The sequence below is a fragment of the Vanacampus margaritifer genome, chromosome 1, assembly GCF_051991255.1.
Source record: "Vanacampus margaritifer isolate UIUO_Vmar chromosome 1, RoL_Vmar_1.0, whole genome shotgun sequence".
Lineage (NCBI taxonomy): Eukaryota > Metazoa > Chordata > Actinopteri > Syngnathiformes > Syngnathidae > Vanacampus > Vanacampus margaritifer.
Window position 1 is genome coordinate 37526184 of NC_135432.1, and position 17104 is coordinate 37543287.

General features: G+C 40.9%; 1 protein-coding gene across 8 annotated transcripts in view; it reads left to right on the plus strand.

Annotated features, from left to right (window-relative positions):
- The window catches only part of scn8aa (sodium channel, voltage gated, type VIII, alpha subunit a), a 92318-nt gene that overhangs the window by 21804 nt on the left and 53410 nt on the right, over positions 1–17104 (plus strand). For 5 of the 8 annotated variants that reach the window (XM_077553234.1, XM_077553274.1, XM_077553257.1 and 2 more), the window contains exons 3-7: positions 4044–4161; positions 4829–4919; positions 5083–5211; positions 12517–12608; positions 16627–16848. In XM_077553234.1, the coding sequence (XP_077409360.1) occupies positions 4044–4161; positions 4829–4919; positions 5083–5211; positions 12517–12608; positions 16627–16848 (652 nt within the window). Of the gene's footprint in view, positions 1–4043; positions 4162–4828; positions 4920–5082; positions 5212–12202; positions 12295–12516; positions 12609–16626; positions 16849–17104 lie in introns of all 8 variants that reach the window. The other 3 variants (XM_077553250.1, XM_077553265.1, XM_077553293.1) reach the window with 1 other exon arrangement.

Sequence of the window (17104 nt, forward strand, 5' to 3'; positions counted from 1 at the left end):
CAACGTCAGCAAACGAATTCCGGTTTATAACTTAATATGAAGTATTGCAGCATTACAGAAAGTAGCAACAACACTTTGATGACAATTCCACTCAGGGTCAAGTTCACTTTTGCAGCAGTTAACGATGGATGAGTTCTCAGATATTTCAATCTCTAGCCATTACTGTCTTCATGAAGATTTTGCATACAGCCGCATCGGCATTTGCTGGCTTGTTTTCTGCCATCAGGCCTGAAGCCAAAATTATGCCAAATTGCAGCAGTTGCATTTTTTGGGGGGACCAATGCACTTAAGTCATGAGCTGCGAGACTGTCCATCTTGCCTCATTACGTCCTATGGACAGTCATGTGACTAGTCCATCTAATTGTTTCGAATTTTTTAAGCGAATTTACTGAAAATGCGCAAAACGGACATGCAACTTACGCCCGTTTCCATCTGTTCTTCTTCTGTTGAGAAGGGACTCTGCTGCTGTAGGTGGCGGTATACACCATAGAGATGTGATCCACCAGTAATTTAAAAAAAAGAAGAAGAAGACCAGGAAGTGACTGCGCCGTGCGATGACGTCGTATGAGGTTTTTTTTTTGTAATTCTTGATAAACCGTAGCGTTTATTTGCAGTTTTCTATCTAAAATAGCATTAATATTCACTTCTTAAAAATAAATCCAAAAATGATTTCAGATTTAAAAACATACCTTACTCTATCGTCCCACATTGCTTTTGGACTACAAACGTACGTATAACGTAATATCCAGTCAAAACGTGCGACGTGTATCCGGTCTTGCCAGTGGTTATTAGCAAAACCTGTTTTCAAAAATTCGTAGTTTCCTTTTTTCGATATGCTTCAAAATCCACCCTCTCTAAGCGTAAAATTTGGGCTTTTAAAAAACATTTTTTTCTAGCGTTTCCATGCATTCAGTTTTATTATTTAACCAACTTCTGTCATGCCATTCCCCATGCAATTACAAGAAACATTATAGCCTACTAATGGTTTTAATTAATTTTAATAATATTAAGTTGAAAACACAGCTATGCATTTATACGTGCTATCAAAATATTTAATATGATATTAGGTCCTTCTGTGCTGCAGTTTTTTTTTTTTTATGACGGTACTGAAAGTGACACTGTTGCTATTTTTAGACACCGCAAGATACCGTAAAACTGCCCAACCCTACATGCTAGGTGCATTTTGCGAAATCATTCACAACTGGCCGATGCTCAAGTGCATTTTAGGTGCTACACTGCACTTGTAGTAAGGGAGCGGAAAATCTCATTGACCTGATTGGACCGCCTCTGTCAGTCAAATTTATATCAACGTGATCACAATGAAGATGCTCCAAATTCAGCCTTGAGATGTTGATGTACCAGTTTGCTTTGTGTACACATGATTTGTTTTTGGCTGTGAATGCACAGATGACTTGAGTCATGTGACGCACGCACGCACACTCACACACTTTGCCAGGGGGTTAATGTAGCGAGGGAGACCTCGTTAAAGCACGCTCGGCCATATCACTTGTGCAAATGCAGTGTCTCATTAAACTTTTATGCTCTTTGCCATGTTTTATTTAAACAATTATGAAGTTATTCACAGGAAGAGGCTTGCCAGTTTCTTTTGGTTTCTCAAAAAGCAAGAAAGAATGACAGCAGCTAAACAGAACACACAAACACACGCACACAAATATTCAGTAGGAAAGGGAGGGACAACATGTGATCAATCAGGGCTGCTGCATTAATAGGACAACATACTAATAATAGAAACATCCTGGCAGCCATTTGTCTTTGTTCCAATGTGTTTTACTTAACAAAATGACAGAACATCCTGGCTATTTCTGCAATAGCTCATATCATTTTGTCCGTCCGTCCGTCCGTCTTCTTCCGCTTATCCGGGGTCGGGTCGCGGGGGCAGCAGCTTTAGCAGGGAAGCCCAGACTTCCCTCTCCCCAGCCACTTCAGCCAGCTCCTCCGACGGGATCCCAAGGCATTCCCAGGCCAGCCGAGAGACGTAGTCTCTCCAGCGTGTCCTGGGTCGTCCCCGGGGCCTCCCGCCGGTAGGACATGCCCGGAACACCTCCCCAGGGAGGCGTCCAGGGGGCATCCGAACCAGATGCCCGAGCCACCTCAACTGGTTCCTCTCAACGTGGAGGAGTAGCGGCTCGATGCTGAGTCCCTCCCGGATGACCGAGCTTCTCACCCTATCTCTAAGGGAGAGCCCGGCTACCCTGCGGAGGAAACTCATTTCGGCCGCTTGTATCCGGGATCTTGTTCTTTCAGTCACGACCCACAGCTCGTGACCATAGGTGAGGGTAGGAACGTAGATCGACCGGTAAATCGAGAGCTTTGCCTTTCGGCTCAGCTCCTTCTTCACTACAACGGACCGATACAGCGTCCGCGTCACTGCAGTCGCTGCACCGATCCGCCTGTCGATCTCCCGCTCTAACCTACCCTCACTCGTGAACAAGACCCCGAGATACTTGAACTCCTCCACTTGGGGCAGGATCTCATCCCCGACCCGGAGAGGGCACTCCACCCTTTTCCGACTGAGGACCATGGTCTCGGATTTGGAGGTGCTGATCCTCATCCCAACCGCTTCACACTCGGCTGCGAACCGCTCCAGTGAAAGCTGGAGATCACGGCTTGAAGAAGCCAACAGCACCACATCATCTGCAAAAAGCAGAGATGCAATGCTGAGGCCACCAAACCGGACCCCCTCAACGCCTCGGCTGCGCCTAGAAATTCTGTCCATAAAAGTTATGAACAGAATCGGTGACAAAGGGCAACCTTGGCGGAGTCCAACCCTCACAGGAAACAAATTCGACTTACTGCCGGCAATGCGGACCAAACTCTGACATCGGTCGTACAGGGACCGAATAGCCCGTATCAGGGGGCTCGGTACCCCATACTCCCGAAGCACCCCCCACAGGATTCCCCGAGGGACACGGTCAAACGCCTTCTCCAAGTCCACAAAGCACATGTGGACTGGTTGGGCGAACTCCCACGAAACCTCGAGGACCCTGCTGAGGGTGTAGAGCTGGTCCACTGTTTCACGGCCGGGACGAAAACCACACTGCTCCTCCTGAATCCGAGTTTCGACCTCCCGACGGACCCTCCTCTCCAGCACCCCTGAATAGACCTTACCTGGGAGGCTGAGGAGTGTGATCCCTCTAAAGTTGGAACACACCCTCCGGTCCCCCTTCTTAAAAAGGGGAACCACCACCCCGGTCTGCCAATCCAGAGGCACTGTCCCCGATGTCCACGCGATGCTGCAGAGACGTGTCAACCACGACAGCCCCACAACATCCAGAGCCTTTTGGAACTCCGGGCGGATCTCATCCACCCCCGAGGCCCTGCCACCGAGAAGCTTTCCAACCACCTCGGCGACTTCGACCCCAGAGATAGGGGAGTCCACCTCAGAGTCCCCAGACTCTGCTTCCTCAAAGGAAGGCGTGTCGGTGGAATTGAGGAGGTCTTCGAAGTACTCTCCCCACCGATTCACGACGTCCCGAGTCGAGGTCAACAGCACCCCATCTCCACTATACACAGTGTTAACGGCGCACTGCTTTCCTCTCCTGAGACGCCGGATGGTGGACCAGAATTTTCTCGAAGCCGTCCGGAAGTCGTTTTCCATGGCCTCACCGAACTCCTCCCATGTCCGAGTTTTTGCCTCAGCGACCGCCGAAGCCGCATTCCGCATTCCGCTTGGCTAGCCGGTACCTGTCAGCAGCCTCCGGAGTCCCACAGGCCAAAAAGGCCCAATAGGACTCCTTCTTCAGCTTGACGGCAACCCTTACCGCTGGTCATATCATTTTGTATGTAGCATATTCCAGCGGAATACATTGGTTTTATTGTCACACATGGTTTCATGCACATGTTCACATTTCTAACTTCAGAACTCAAATGGACGAAATATGGTATTAAGTGCAGCACTAATTGTGCTTTTGTGTGCATTCCAATGCATGAGAAAATGGGTCTATGCATTTTAAGTTGCTTTTCAAATCAAATGTGCTATTTACTGATACATATTTTCTCTCCCTCTGTTCTTCTCTCCACAGACATTTATAGTGCTAAATAGGGGGAAGACAATCTTCCGTTTCAGTGCCACACCTGCCTTGTACTTCATAAGTCCTTTTAATCTGGTTAGGCAAATAGCTATTAAAATTTTGATACATTCATATCCTTTTTATATGCTGCTGCCTGTGTGCATTATTTATGATGATCTGTCCTATGTGTTTCACACGAGGAATAGGCAGTAGACACTCATGGAAATAGAAGTGAATAACAGACAGCTTTATAATCTGCCAGTAGGAACAAGCAAGTTATTTTGCTGACTTCAGTTTGAGCTGTTGTTCATTACTATCTGTATTACTTGCATCTGTTGATATATGGCCCTAAATGTTTTAATGAGTCAATTTCTCCCAACGATTTTTGACAACAGATTTTTAAATTGTGACAGACCCCACACATGACAAGGAAGACATCAAAGGACTGATATTGTTTATCATTCTGATTCCTTATTGATTCTCCTTTTGAGACTTTTATACGGCTTTTATATTTTCTGATCAATGTAAAACAATATGTGGATGAAATTGGATGAGGACTCTTGTATATTGGACATGAAACTTGAACAGTAACACAACTTGAAGCACGGATGTTATTGAGTCTAGCTAGTCAATATATGATTCATGCTATTTTATTTTGTGTACTGATGGGAAAATAACCATTTGAATAACTAAATAATATGTAAATAATACCAAAATGTTAACAACAAGGTTTTAAAAAGTTTCATTATGTTTGTCATTTCCTCCAATTATCGTTTTTCCCCTTAACCTACTGCTCACTCTTTTCAGCATGATCATTATGTGTACTATTTTGACCAACTGTATATTCATGACCTTTAGTGATCCTCCCGAGTGGTCAAAACAAGTAGAGTAAGTATATCTTTCAATATTATCTCTCTCAAAATGATCATGTTTAAACTTTGTGCCTCAAGTCTAGTGCTACTGTATGCTTTGCATGTGTTAACTTAAGATTGTTGTTATTTGATGATATGTTGTGAATTGAATTGACCCTGTCGATACCATTGTCTTTCAGGTACACATTCACAGGAATTTATACATTTGAGTCTCTTGTAAAAATCACGGCACGAGGATTCTGTATAGATGGCTTTACATTCCTCCGAGACCCATGGAACTGGCTGGACTTTATGGTCATCTCCATGGCGTAAGTATTTCTCTCTTATGTTACCACTTGGAGATTTCTACTGAAAGAAGCCCACATGATGCAATTGGTGGTGTTGAGAAGTGTGGGCAGAGAAAGTATAGTGGTACTTTGAAGTTTGACCACAATCTCTTCCCAAATGACAAAAAGACTTCCATTTTGTTTACTATGGGACTGCTGAGCGTAGCAAGCAGCACATATTACTATCCTACAGAAAGGGGTTTATTATGGGACTGCTTTGCGCAGCAAGCAAGCAGCACATATTACTATCCTACAGAAAGGGGTTTATTGTTGCGTAAATTATTATGGGACTGCTTTGCGTAGCAAGCAAGCAGCACATATTACTATTCCTAGAAAAATGGGCTTATTATTATGGGACTGCTTTGCGTAGCAAGCAAGCAGCACATATTACTATTCCTAGAAAATGGGCTTATTATTATTATAGCAAATATTATTATATTATCTTCCACCGATTTTTCCGCTAAAATGCGGCCCGTACCGTAGATCGCACCGGGACAAATGAGGTATCAAACGATGCGGCTCGATCGGACTCGGTGCGGCATTATTTTTCTAGGAATTCCCACTTACCATGGCGACGCAATACCCCAAAAACTACCCCAAAAAGTGCCATAGGAATGAATGGGAAATGGAAAGACAAAATCACACACCTAAAGCACCTTTTTCCAAGACACGCTGCGCACGCATACGTTATCTGACCGATACGAATTTTAGCTCATTTTGTAAGAATTTTTCCCATCTTTAGCTCAGTGTCGAAATATTTTTTAAGGAATGAAAGCTCTCCCCTCGGTGCGGGTTCAAAGACAGTGAGTGAATTAGGCTTCTACCGCCACTCTGTTGACCAATTAACTTTAGAGTGGCGGGAAAAAAGAAAAGTCTACTTCTATTTGCAAAAGTTTCACTTCAACTCGTCACAATGGCCACAATCTTTGCTCACTAGACGTCAAATTCTCACATTTTGTAGTCACGAGTGTCTTCTTTCAGACAAACTAACTTCATTTGGCTAAGGTGTCATTTAGTACCTTTATTTTCCCTTTAAGCTCGGACAAGTCGGACCAACTCGCCTATCTCTGCCATGTTAATTTCAGGCGCCTTCCTCTCTCCATTTCTGATAAATCATAAGTTTTCAACCTGCTCTCATTTGGTCATTTTTTATCCGATTAAGAAAATAAGAACATGCTCGTGTTCCCCAAACCCTTGCCGTTCTAACGAGCCATTTCTTGAATCTGTATCTTCAACCGTTAAGCCGTGAGAGGCTTTTGTTGAAGGGGTGCTACTCTCATGCAATCTCAATGGAATGTGGGGCGCGTGACGTCTCCAAGTCAAATGTGCGTGCGTGAATGTGCATGTTTCTTAAAGGGACAGTAAGATACTTTTAGTTGATGTTGATTATAGTTAACTTCCACATTTCTTGACCGATTCCAGTCGTTTAAATTTTAAACTGTTGAGCTCATTACCAAAGAGTCAGCAGTCCCATTCAAATTTTCCGCGGGAATTTTTCTAGTTTTTATTTTTATTTTTTAATCTTCCACCGATTTTTCCGCTTAAATGCGGCCCGTACCGGGTTCAAAGATAGTGAGCAAACAGCAGACAAATAGCCTTCTCCCATTGTTGTGTATTGCAAGTGCCATAGTGGAGCAATTAACTTTAGAGTGGCGGGAACAAATAAATGTACTTCCAAAAGTTTCACTTCAACTCGTCACCATGGCCACAATCTTTGCTCACTAGACATCAAATTCTCACATTTTGTAGTCACGAGTGTCTTCTTTCAGACAAATTAACTTTTATTTGGCTAAGGTGTCATTTAGTACCTTTATTTTCACTTTATGAGAGGACAAGTCGGACGAACTCGCCTATCTCTTCCATGTTAAATTCAGGCGCCTTTCGCTCTTCATTTCTGATGAATCATAAGTTTTCAACCTGCTCTCATTTGGTCATTTTTCATCCGATTAAAAAAATGAGAACATGCTCGTGTTCCCCAAACCCTTGCCGTTCTAACGAGCCATTTCTTGAATCTGTATCTTTAACCGTTAAGCCGTGAGAGGCTTTTGTTCAAGGGGTGCTACTCTCATACAATCTCATTGGAATGTGGGGCGCGTGACGGCTCCAAGTCAAAAATGTGTGTGCGCTCTTAAAGTGACAGTGACATATTTTTAGTTTCTGTTGATTATGGTTAACTTCCACATTAAATTTTAAACTGTTCAGCTCATTTACAAGAGTCAGCAGTCCCATTCAAAATTTCCGCGGGAATTTTTCTAGGTTCAAACTACGTTTCCTTTTGAGAGCAATTATATATGTGATCATTTATTCTATAGTCAAACTGTCACAATAATAAAGCCTGTTTGTTTTATTTTTTTTAACTATACAGGCAATATTTTAATGTAATTGTCACAGAAATAGAACCAGAAGAAAATGAGTTTAACATTCATATTAAAAAACAATAAAAAACGCAATTAGAAGTGCTCATAACCATTGTCACACAAGCATCGAATGAAGCCAACCACTCGTTATGTAAATAGGGTGGCCACTTTCATAAGGCCAAGAAGGAGGACACATTTTAAAAAAATAAGTGTTCACTTTTCACGGCCTCGTGTTTCACAGTTTTTTTTAGTGCAATTTTGCATGCCTTTTTCTTTTTTATTAATTTTTTTACATTAATGTACCTATTATATCAAATTTATAAGATAAGATAAGATCCACTGACTGTCACACCCATCTAAGTGGGGCGAAATTTGTTCTCCGCATTTGACCCATCCCCTGAGGGAGCGGTGAGCTGAAGGTTTGAACATTGAGAATGTTTAAACAAGAGAGAAATGTGAGAAAATGTAAATGCCTCAATGACAAAGGAGTATAAACTGTGAGGTGAGGGGTTTTAGAGCCCTAAAACATTTATAATAAATGGAAAACATAAAGCTATAACTACTTTGCGGATTTCATTTATTGCGAGTATTTTTTGGTACCTAACCGCAGCGTAAAACGAGGGAACACTGTACATCAGACTCGCGGTGTATTCTCATCAACAATAAAGTTTGCATAGATTATAGATCATGTTTGTGTAACTAAATGGTAAAAAAATATCATTTGAAAGTCAAACTTCTTTTTGACAATTTTTTTCCGTTTCCAGTAGCCTACCATGTTTTTAACCCATTAAGGCCGGGAGCGTGTGATCACACTTCTACAGTTGAAGCCACTCCAAAACTCTTCTCCCTTTAATGGGTTAAACCATTAAGCAGTGACTTGCTTCTGTAAAAGTGCAACGTGCCACAAAACATAACTTATTTTGAAAAGCAAATAACAAGGAGAAAATGTCTTCAATGATGGCGCACCTGCTGCTCGCCTCTTGCTTTAAGCTTCTCCATCTTCGCGTGACGTTCTGACTGCGTTGCCCTGACTGCTCACGTCCACATCACACCGGCAAAGCATGCAGAAACCGTGAAACCACTCTCGACTGCTTTTAACCAGGAAGTTGTGCTCTTTCGTCCATTCAATATTGAAAGATGTCCAGCGTTTTGGCATTTTTGCTAGCGCTGCCTTTTTTTGCTTGCTAGCGGGCTCAGTTAAACAGTTAAGGAACACTGGGATGAAATGACATAATCAGATAGCCACACATGGAGCTTTGTTTACATTTATTGAAGCAATGATATATGAGAATTTCTCACTCTTGGCTAATTCCAGACCAGTTGACAAACGTGGGCAGGAGGCGGGCCGGCGGGGCTGATGTTGGGTCACATAAGTCAACGCGGCTGAAAAGGTGGACAAACCAGCGACGGACATGTAACTGAAAATTAGGACTGTCTGCCCTAATTCCAGACGTCTGGCCACCCTAGATATAAATTAAACACTCAATATGCGTTTTTGTCCATACTTACGTGCTTGTGATCTTGTGAAACGTCATCAGTCGTGGCCCAATTACTGTTCCAATTGAAAGTAAGCAAAAGCAAAAGCAAGAATGGACGGAATGCCCAGATGTTGTTCTTACTGCAAGCTTCCTGGTTCTAAAGCATTCCCGTAACTGTGTACCACATGACTAGATGTTATATCATTATGAGTAATATATTAAAGAAGTATCATTTGAAATTATACAAAGGATTTATCCAATTTAGGATTACATTAAAAAAAAAAACGTTCTGGAAAGACGCCGATGTGAGTTGCAGGTCTTGTTCTGATTCTCCTGAAATTGTGGTACATCTATAAAAAATACCTTTGAATGTGTGTGTATATAGTAAATCATATTTAATATATACTTATATATGATATTGTAAATTGCAGTTGTTAAACTAAGTTGTGTAAAAAAGCACTACATTTAATAAAGTTGTACTTTTACACGTTAAATTACTATTTCCGCTCACAAATCGGGAGGATACAAACGTGATGCTCCCTTGACAGCTGACTAGCTAGCACTACTTTATCAGTGCTACTTCTTGTCAAATATTACAAATTGATTTACCCAAATGTGCCACACCACTCATGGAAAATCCAAATCAAATCAATTTGCTCGATATTAGCCAACAACAGAGGAACAAGTAGTAGCAAACTACCAGGATAGCAGCACTTAAATATCACCCTAATTCTTTCATGCTGGCTGAAATGTGGCCTAGTGAGGCATGCTAACAGCTGATGCCAGATGATGATGTCATGTATAATGACGGTTCGTAAAGTTTTGGGGAGTTTCAACTTCAAGGTACTGTTGTACTGTATGATCTGACTGACAACTCATCTTCTGTATTTCCTTCATTGTTGCTGAGAAACATCACTAGTATTTCTCTTTGGGACTTCAAGGTTTCCACTCGACTCACCGTGACGCCTCGGACATACAGATTTTTTCTTTTCAACCATTCTTGTATTATGTGAACTCTTCTTCCCTGGCCAACATATCTACCATACATCACACTGTAGGGTGTCCCAAACAATGTTGGATGTTTAAAACACTGGAATGAATAATGTCGGCAAGACTTAGCTTTAAAGTAAAATGGAATTCATAGTAAAATGCTGCTTTAAAGGGGAGTTTGCAATGTTTGCAATATTTGAGCCTTACTTCGGTAATCACCATTCCCCCGAGTCTCTGAGCAAAGCCACGCCCCTCACTAACGAGCACCAGCCAAATTCGCAAACATGACCATTCATAAAGACCTGCGATTGTAAAAGTCTGGAATCTTAACGAATAGCCTTAAAAAGGCATTCACAGCTTCAACAAAATAGCTATACTAAGTAATACTAAATTAGCATTAGCACTACAAATAAGTTAATATTGGCCACGGCTGCTATTGTGGCAAGCTTTCCCACTGCACAGACACGCGTTTGACCGCATGTTGGTATTTTCACAGATGCGTGCAATGCGGTGCATTTATAAAATGAGTTGTCGCCAATTGAAGCGACACTGTAAATTCCTTATAAATACAGCACACGAGACACACGGATAGTCTTTGATAGGGTGGAAGAATAAATTAATTTGCTTAAGTCTGGCGGGAGGTCGAATTGCACAAAGTACATTCTTTTCCCCACAGATGATTTTCATTATTTACTACTGTCAGCTCATACTGACTTTTAACAAATGTTAAATCAAGATTAGCTTTTGTTTTGTTTTTAATTGCAAACTCCCCTTTAAGGTGAAATGAAATACAAAGATAGTTTTTGTCACCTGATATGACTATAACTTACGCCGTTTTGAAAACAAGAGCTGATGAAACATTATATCATGTTGGTTGTATATATTCCATGCCATTTTTTGTGCACATAGATAATAGATAAGAGGTCCAACACATGTGACTTGACGGTTTACAATGGATTATTTTTTTCTCTTCTAAAAGGCAATTATGGTTAAAAGATGTGCTTGGGGAACTTGCAGTAGCACAAATTATTGAGCGAGGTTGACAGGATTTTTTTGTTGTGTACCTAAATCTACTGTGTGTAAATTAATAGCATGATTCTTATGTTTTTTTTTTTTTTTTTGGTCAGGATTAGTTACTACATGCTTAGCTACGTGTTCAGCTAAACTCAGCTTGCTAAACTAAACTAGTTTAGTGCTTCTAGTTGCAACATTTGTATAGATGTGTTGATTTTTGCTTTTGAATTACCGCAATAGTAAAAGGGAATAGGTACAGTGTTGGAGGGGATGTTCACTTTGGCTCAGCCATCTGTATGCGTTAGCTGCAAACCTTCAAAGGCATGTTGCTTAAATGTCCTCATCCAAGAATTAGGTAATATTTCTCTAGGGTGGAAGTGTCACACTGAAAACGACCTAGCAGCAGTTGCCAGGGGGAGGTGGATGTTCGTGAAAGGTCAACTGGAGGCATGTCTGCTGGGATACATTGTGCTCGACTGTGCATTTTGTACACTTTACATATGAGTACACAGTGGTGCCTTGATTTACGAGTTTCATTTCTTACATAACCGCGCTTGTAACTCAAAATGCTCAAATCATCTTTCTCTATTGAAATGAACGGAAATGCCTTTTATCCACTCCAGCACCTTTAAAAACACCAATGCCAATTTGATGATTAAACACAGAAGACAAGAGCTAATCAGCTACTAAGCTAATAATAATAATAATAATAATAATAATAATAATAATAATGTTAGTTGTTTTTCTCGGAAAAATATTGTTGTATGTTCTGTTTGCATGTCTTCCTACCGCTTGTGGGTTATTTAAAGGTACAAAATTACCATGGCATCAATGCTAATTTTGTTAGCCCGTCTTTGGTGTATTGCATTGCGTGTTAGCATTAAGCAATTGGCATTTCGTACGACAAAGTGAATGTGCTCTGGATAAAAAAGCAAATTGTAATTATGTTTGTTTCATCATAGTTTTAAAGTTTTTCAATACAAAAACTCTGCCCAGCGACTGCTCGTATCTTACAAAACTCGTAAGTGGAAGTACCACTGTATAGCTATCGATCCTTTCACCTGTACACTTTTCTTGTGCTTATGTGTGCACATGAAAATAACCAGCTGTTGTAACTGTGGTTTGATCCTGCAGGTATATAACAGAGTTTGTAAACCTAGGCAATGTCTCAGCCCTGCGCACGTTCAGGGTGTTGAGGGCATTGAAAACTATTTCTGTCATTCCAGGTAAGATAGGATTGGGCAGGTTGGTGGCTGGGGGGGCGAATGGGCGGGGTCGGTGTTAGGTGTGTGTGTCCTCCTTTCTTTCTTTACCTTCCACCCTTCTCCTCCGTGGACAGGCTCTGTGAGTGGCGTCGTTTTTCCTCCTGGTGCGCTGGTGTTGTGCTCTTGCCGTGTTTGGTTTTGGTCATCGTGTGTGTTCTGTGTGTGATCCTTCCCCTGTTCCAGATATATAACAGAGTTTGTGGACCTGGGCAATGTATCTGCGCTGAGAACGTTCAGAGTTCTCCGAGCATTGAAAACTATCTCTGTCATTCCAGGTGAGACTCCGTTTAAACACTAAGGCTGATCTTCCCACCCTTTCTTTTCTACTCACTATGAATACAATTATGATTTTGAAGCAGCAGCAAAAACAATTGGAGACAGACATTTTTTTTAGTTCTTTTTATCCTCCAAAATCATCAAAAATGGTACTAATACATTTTTGATAGGCTTTGCAGTCTCCTCAAGGGCCTTCCAATGTGTCTGCACTCTTCTTCTGTCCCAGTAGCACTCTCATTTTGAGGTTGGTTTCCACAGCAGCTGTGGTTTAACTCTCTGAGCCCCCGACCCCCATAAGCAACATAAGCAAGATGCCTTAGTAGTAACATTGTTGGAGTGCACTCATCTCTTTCCCAACAATCCGTTAGTTTATCTGATTAATGTGACCGTGTCTCTCAAATTGACAAGAAAAAAAACAACTGCAAGTCAAATAAAACACTCAGTAATGTTGTTGCACAAAACTAAACAGGATCATCGTCGCCCCTCATATACCCACAAAGTTATTAATGTATGAAGACTGCCAAGCCTAGTTTGTCAACATATCTCTTATGCTGCATGATGCTTCTCAGTCACTTGCTTTTCTAATCTTATTCTACCAAGAGCTTGGCTGACAAATGGCATTGACAGTTTGATTTTTCCTCCTTTTTGCTTAGTTTTTAGTTTAATTATTGATTTTTCACTCCCTCTTCTTTACAACCCAGAAAGAAAAAGAATCAGTGAGTAGAGGGTAGAAGATGCAGAGTGTGAACTTGACTTGAATTGATATTCGTGAATGACACTGACCCAAGTCTTACGTGTCCGTCAATGGAGGATGTTGAGCAGGTGTCATGCTTCCTCTGGACAACCTCACGGAGAAATGAAAAACATTTGTACACAATAAATTCTGTAGAGTAAATTTGACGCTATTTAAAGTGGGACCAAATAGACTCAGTTTTAGAGTAATATTTACACTTGGATGAGAGTAAAATAAAAAACTGAAAAAAATAATAATAAAATAAAAGTCACTTAAGGGTTGAGGTACGAACTTACGACCTTCAGCTTGGGAGACAGCCAATCTACTCTCTGAGCCACACAGCTCCTGCGTTCTGCTAGTCTATCGCTCATGTCAGCTGCAGCTGATTCCATGATTGCATGGAATCTTCCTCCAGACCAAATACATCTTATTTGGTCTCTTGGAGAAAAGCAAACAGTAGGAGGGGCATAGCTCAGGTGGTAGTGTGGCAGTCTCCCAACCTGAAGGTCCTGAGTTCGTACCTCAAACCTTGAGAAAGTTTTATTTGATTTTTTCCATTTTTTTTTACTCTCTTCCTTTTGTAAATCTTAGTTAACTCTAAAACTGAGTCTATTTGGTTCCTATCTAAATAGTCAAATTTACACTACAGACTTTACTGTGTACAAGAGTATGTTTTCTTCTTTTCTACAATTTAAATTCCAGAGGCAACAGTTGGATGACTTTTGTCTGTAAAGTACAATATTTTTTGGACTATAAAGCTGTCCTGAAGTCTAAGTCGCACCAGTCAAAAAACGCATCATGAAGAGAAAAAATCTCTTCAAACGCAGCCTGTGTTGACTGTAGGAGAAGAGTTCCTGTTGGATGAAACTTACAGTTCTGACTACGGTATCGGTTTTCTTTTTAATTTAAAATGGCTTACATTAACTGGCCAAAAATTTAGGCTAAAGGTAGAAATAGTCCTGGTCAGTTATTGAACCTTTTGCTGCAGCAAATCTTTGTTGTGGTGTAAGGAAGCCGTATGCTAAACTGGGGATACGTCACACAGTCGTTGCCGTGACTACTGTTTCTCCTGCTTCCATGTCTTCCTGACTTTTGTTTGGCGTTTGGCAAATACTTTTGGTGCATTTTCTGCCACCCTCTTTAGCATGCTATAAGGAAGGTGGCACTGGCTTCTTTCTTTCTTTCTTTCTTTCTTTCACCCATATGTGTGGACTGACCAATAGTACAGATTTTTGAAAAATTATGTAGTTTACCAAATTGTGACTTGTGCGGTTTCGGCCCGACGCCAGCGATATACACCTAAGTATAAGTCACAGGGCCAGCTAAACTATGAAAAAATGTGTGAATTTTAGTCTGAAAAATACGGTAAATTAATTTATCAAGGACCACTAAAATGGTTCTCACCCTGCCATACAATCTTAATGTAGCCTAGCCCCGTAGGTGTCAAATCAAGGTCCAAAAGTAAAAAACACAGTTTGGCTTTAGCCCCAGGTGCTAGCTAACCGGATGCTTGTTTACCTGCTAGGGTGGCACTCTGATGTCATCGTGACACCTCACACCAGGCAGTTAAGCAAAGCGGCCACACGCCATGGTGCTGGCATTGAATTGCTACCTGTTCAGCCTTGGAGTTTAAATGACCTGCATGTGGTTTACGCCCCCTCTCCTCACCCCAACCCTGCCTGTGCCTCCGTCTCATGGCCCCTTGTTGTGCTGCCGTGCTTTCCTCTTACTTTTCTGCAGCCTTCCCCCTCTCTCTCACACCATGCACAATTGGCAATCAAATGTAAACTCCAATTATCCTCTTGGACCATTTTGAAAAGAGTGGGAAGGTTCTTGGATATTTCTTTTTTGTTTTTGTTTCTACAGTTGTGTGTAAGCTGTCATTTTGGTTAAAGATGTGTAGTTACATCGATAGAGAGATACTGTATATTTTAAATGCATTTACTGCCTTTACTGCTCTCTTGCACATGATGTCTTGAAATTCCATTTATGGATTTGGCATCACTATATATTTTTAATGATAGTGTAGTGACCGTTCTTAACGCTCACGTTTAAATTCTTACACTGTAAATAAATAAATGAATAAATTAAATAAAAACAAAACAAGTATTTACTTGAAAGAACCTAGTAAAGTTTTTTCACTCAGAAATTCTAAGTAAATTTTACAAGGAGAGTTTTGAGTACATTTTACCAGTTTATTAAAAAATAATAATAATTAAGCTACTCAAGGGTTGAGGAATTAACCCACAACCTTCAGGTTGGGAGAAAGCCACCTACCACCTGAGTTATGCCGCTCCTGCTGTGTGTTAGTATATTGATGGTGTCAGGTAGATTCTTCGTACCGCCAAGAAACCAGTTTAATTTTATCTTACTATTGGACACACCAGCAATGCAGCACAGTAACAAACAGCAAGAGTGGTGTGGTTTAGGTGGTAGAGTGGTAGAGTGGCTGTCTCCCATCCCAAGCTGAAGGTCACGAGTTTGTTCCTCAATGTTAGAGTAACCTTTTTTTTTTTTTAATAAACTGGTCAAATTAACTCAAAACGGTACTTGTAAAATTTACTTAGAATTACTTAGAATTCTACTTAAAATATCACTAGAATATTACCAGAATATTATTATTAGTATATTACTTAGAATTTACTTAAAATGTACTTTTTTTTTTTTTTTACAGTGTATGCAGTAGATAAATTAAGCATAATCATTTCAGAATAGAGCAGAATCTGTTTTCAATTATCTTACCTGGATTAATACAGGTTAAATACATAAAGAAAGGGTAATTGTGCCAATTAAAAACGACTGGACCGACAGGTAATCAATGTCCAAGTACTTTACGGTAATTTTGACTCTATGATACCTCCATCTTCGTCAGTTTGATTTTGTAAAAACAGTAATCATGTTCACATATTCAATAACACATGTGCAACTTCTACATAAATTTGCCATGCAGATATGGTGATGCATTATAGATGCTTTTCTTCCTTTAAATTGTGATACTATTGATATTGTTTGCACAGTATTGCAACAGTATTTTGTTGTGTTATGGTGTATTTCCGCCCTCAGATACTCAACAAAATCTAATACTCATGACATGATTTAAAAAATTTTTTTTTTAAATTTTAATAATCCCGCAATTGCTGTATCGTCGGTATTGTTGTCCAATTTGCCAAAGACAAAGAGCGCCTCTAAAATTCCGAACACTTGAAGTAGAGTGTCGAAAGATTCATACCTGCCAAATGGGTCTCTTGGTGTCATCACTCTTTGTCATCACTGGTCTCCTTCAGGCCTGAAGACCATTGTGGGCGCCCTCATCCAGTCTGTCAAGAAGCTTTCCGATGTGATGATCCTGACCGTCTTCTGCCTCAGTGTCTTTGCACTCATTGGTCTGCAGCTATTCATGGGCAACCTGCGCCACAAGTGTGTCTTCTGGCCAATCAACAGAACCGAGAGTTACCTGAACAATGGCAGCCAGGGATTCGACTGGGACGAGTACATCATGAACAAAAGTAAGTGGGAGAAGAGGGCAGGGCTTAGTGAGTGAACTGGCATGGCTGGCTCAGTGTACGAGTCAGCCAATAAGCTGCCACAAGTACACACAATGTCATTTTGGCAACGCTGAGACAAAAAGTATTGAGCTGAATTGAAATTTCCCCTTTGGCCTCAATGAATTGACATTTTACAGAATAACATGATTATGTTACATTACAGAACAAATCTTGCCGCATAAAATGCGACTAATGCCTCACTGCAGCGTGTTTTTCT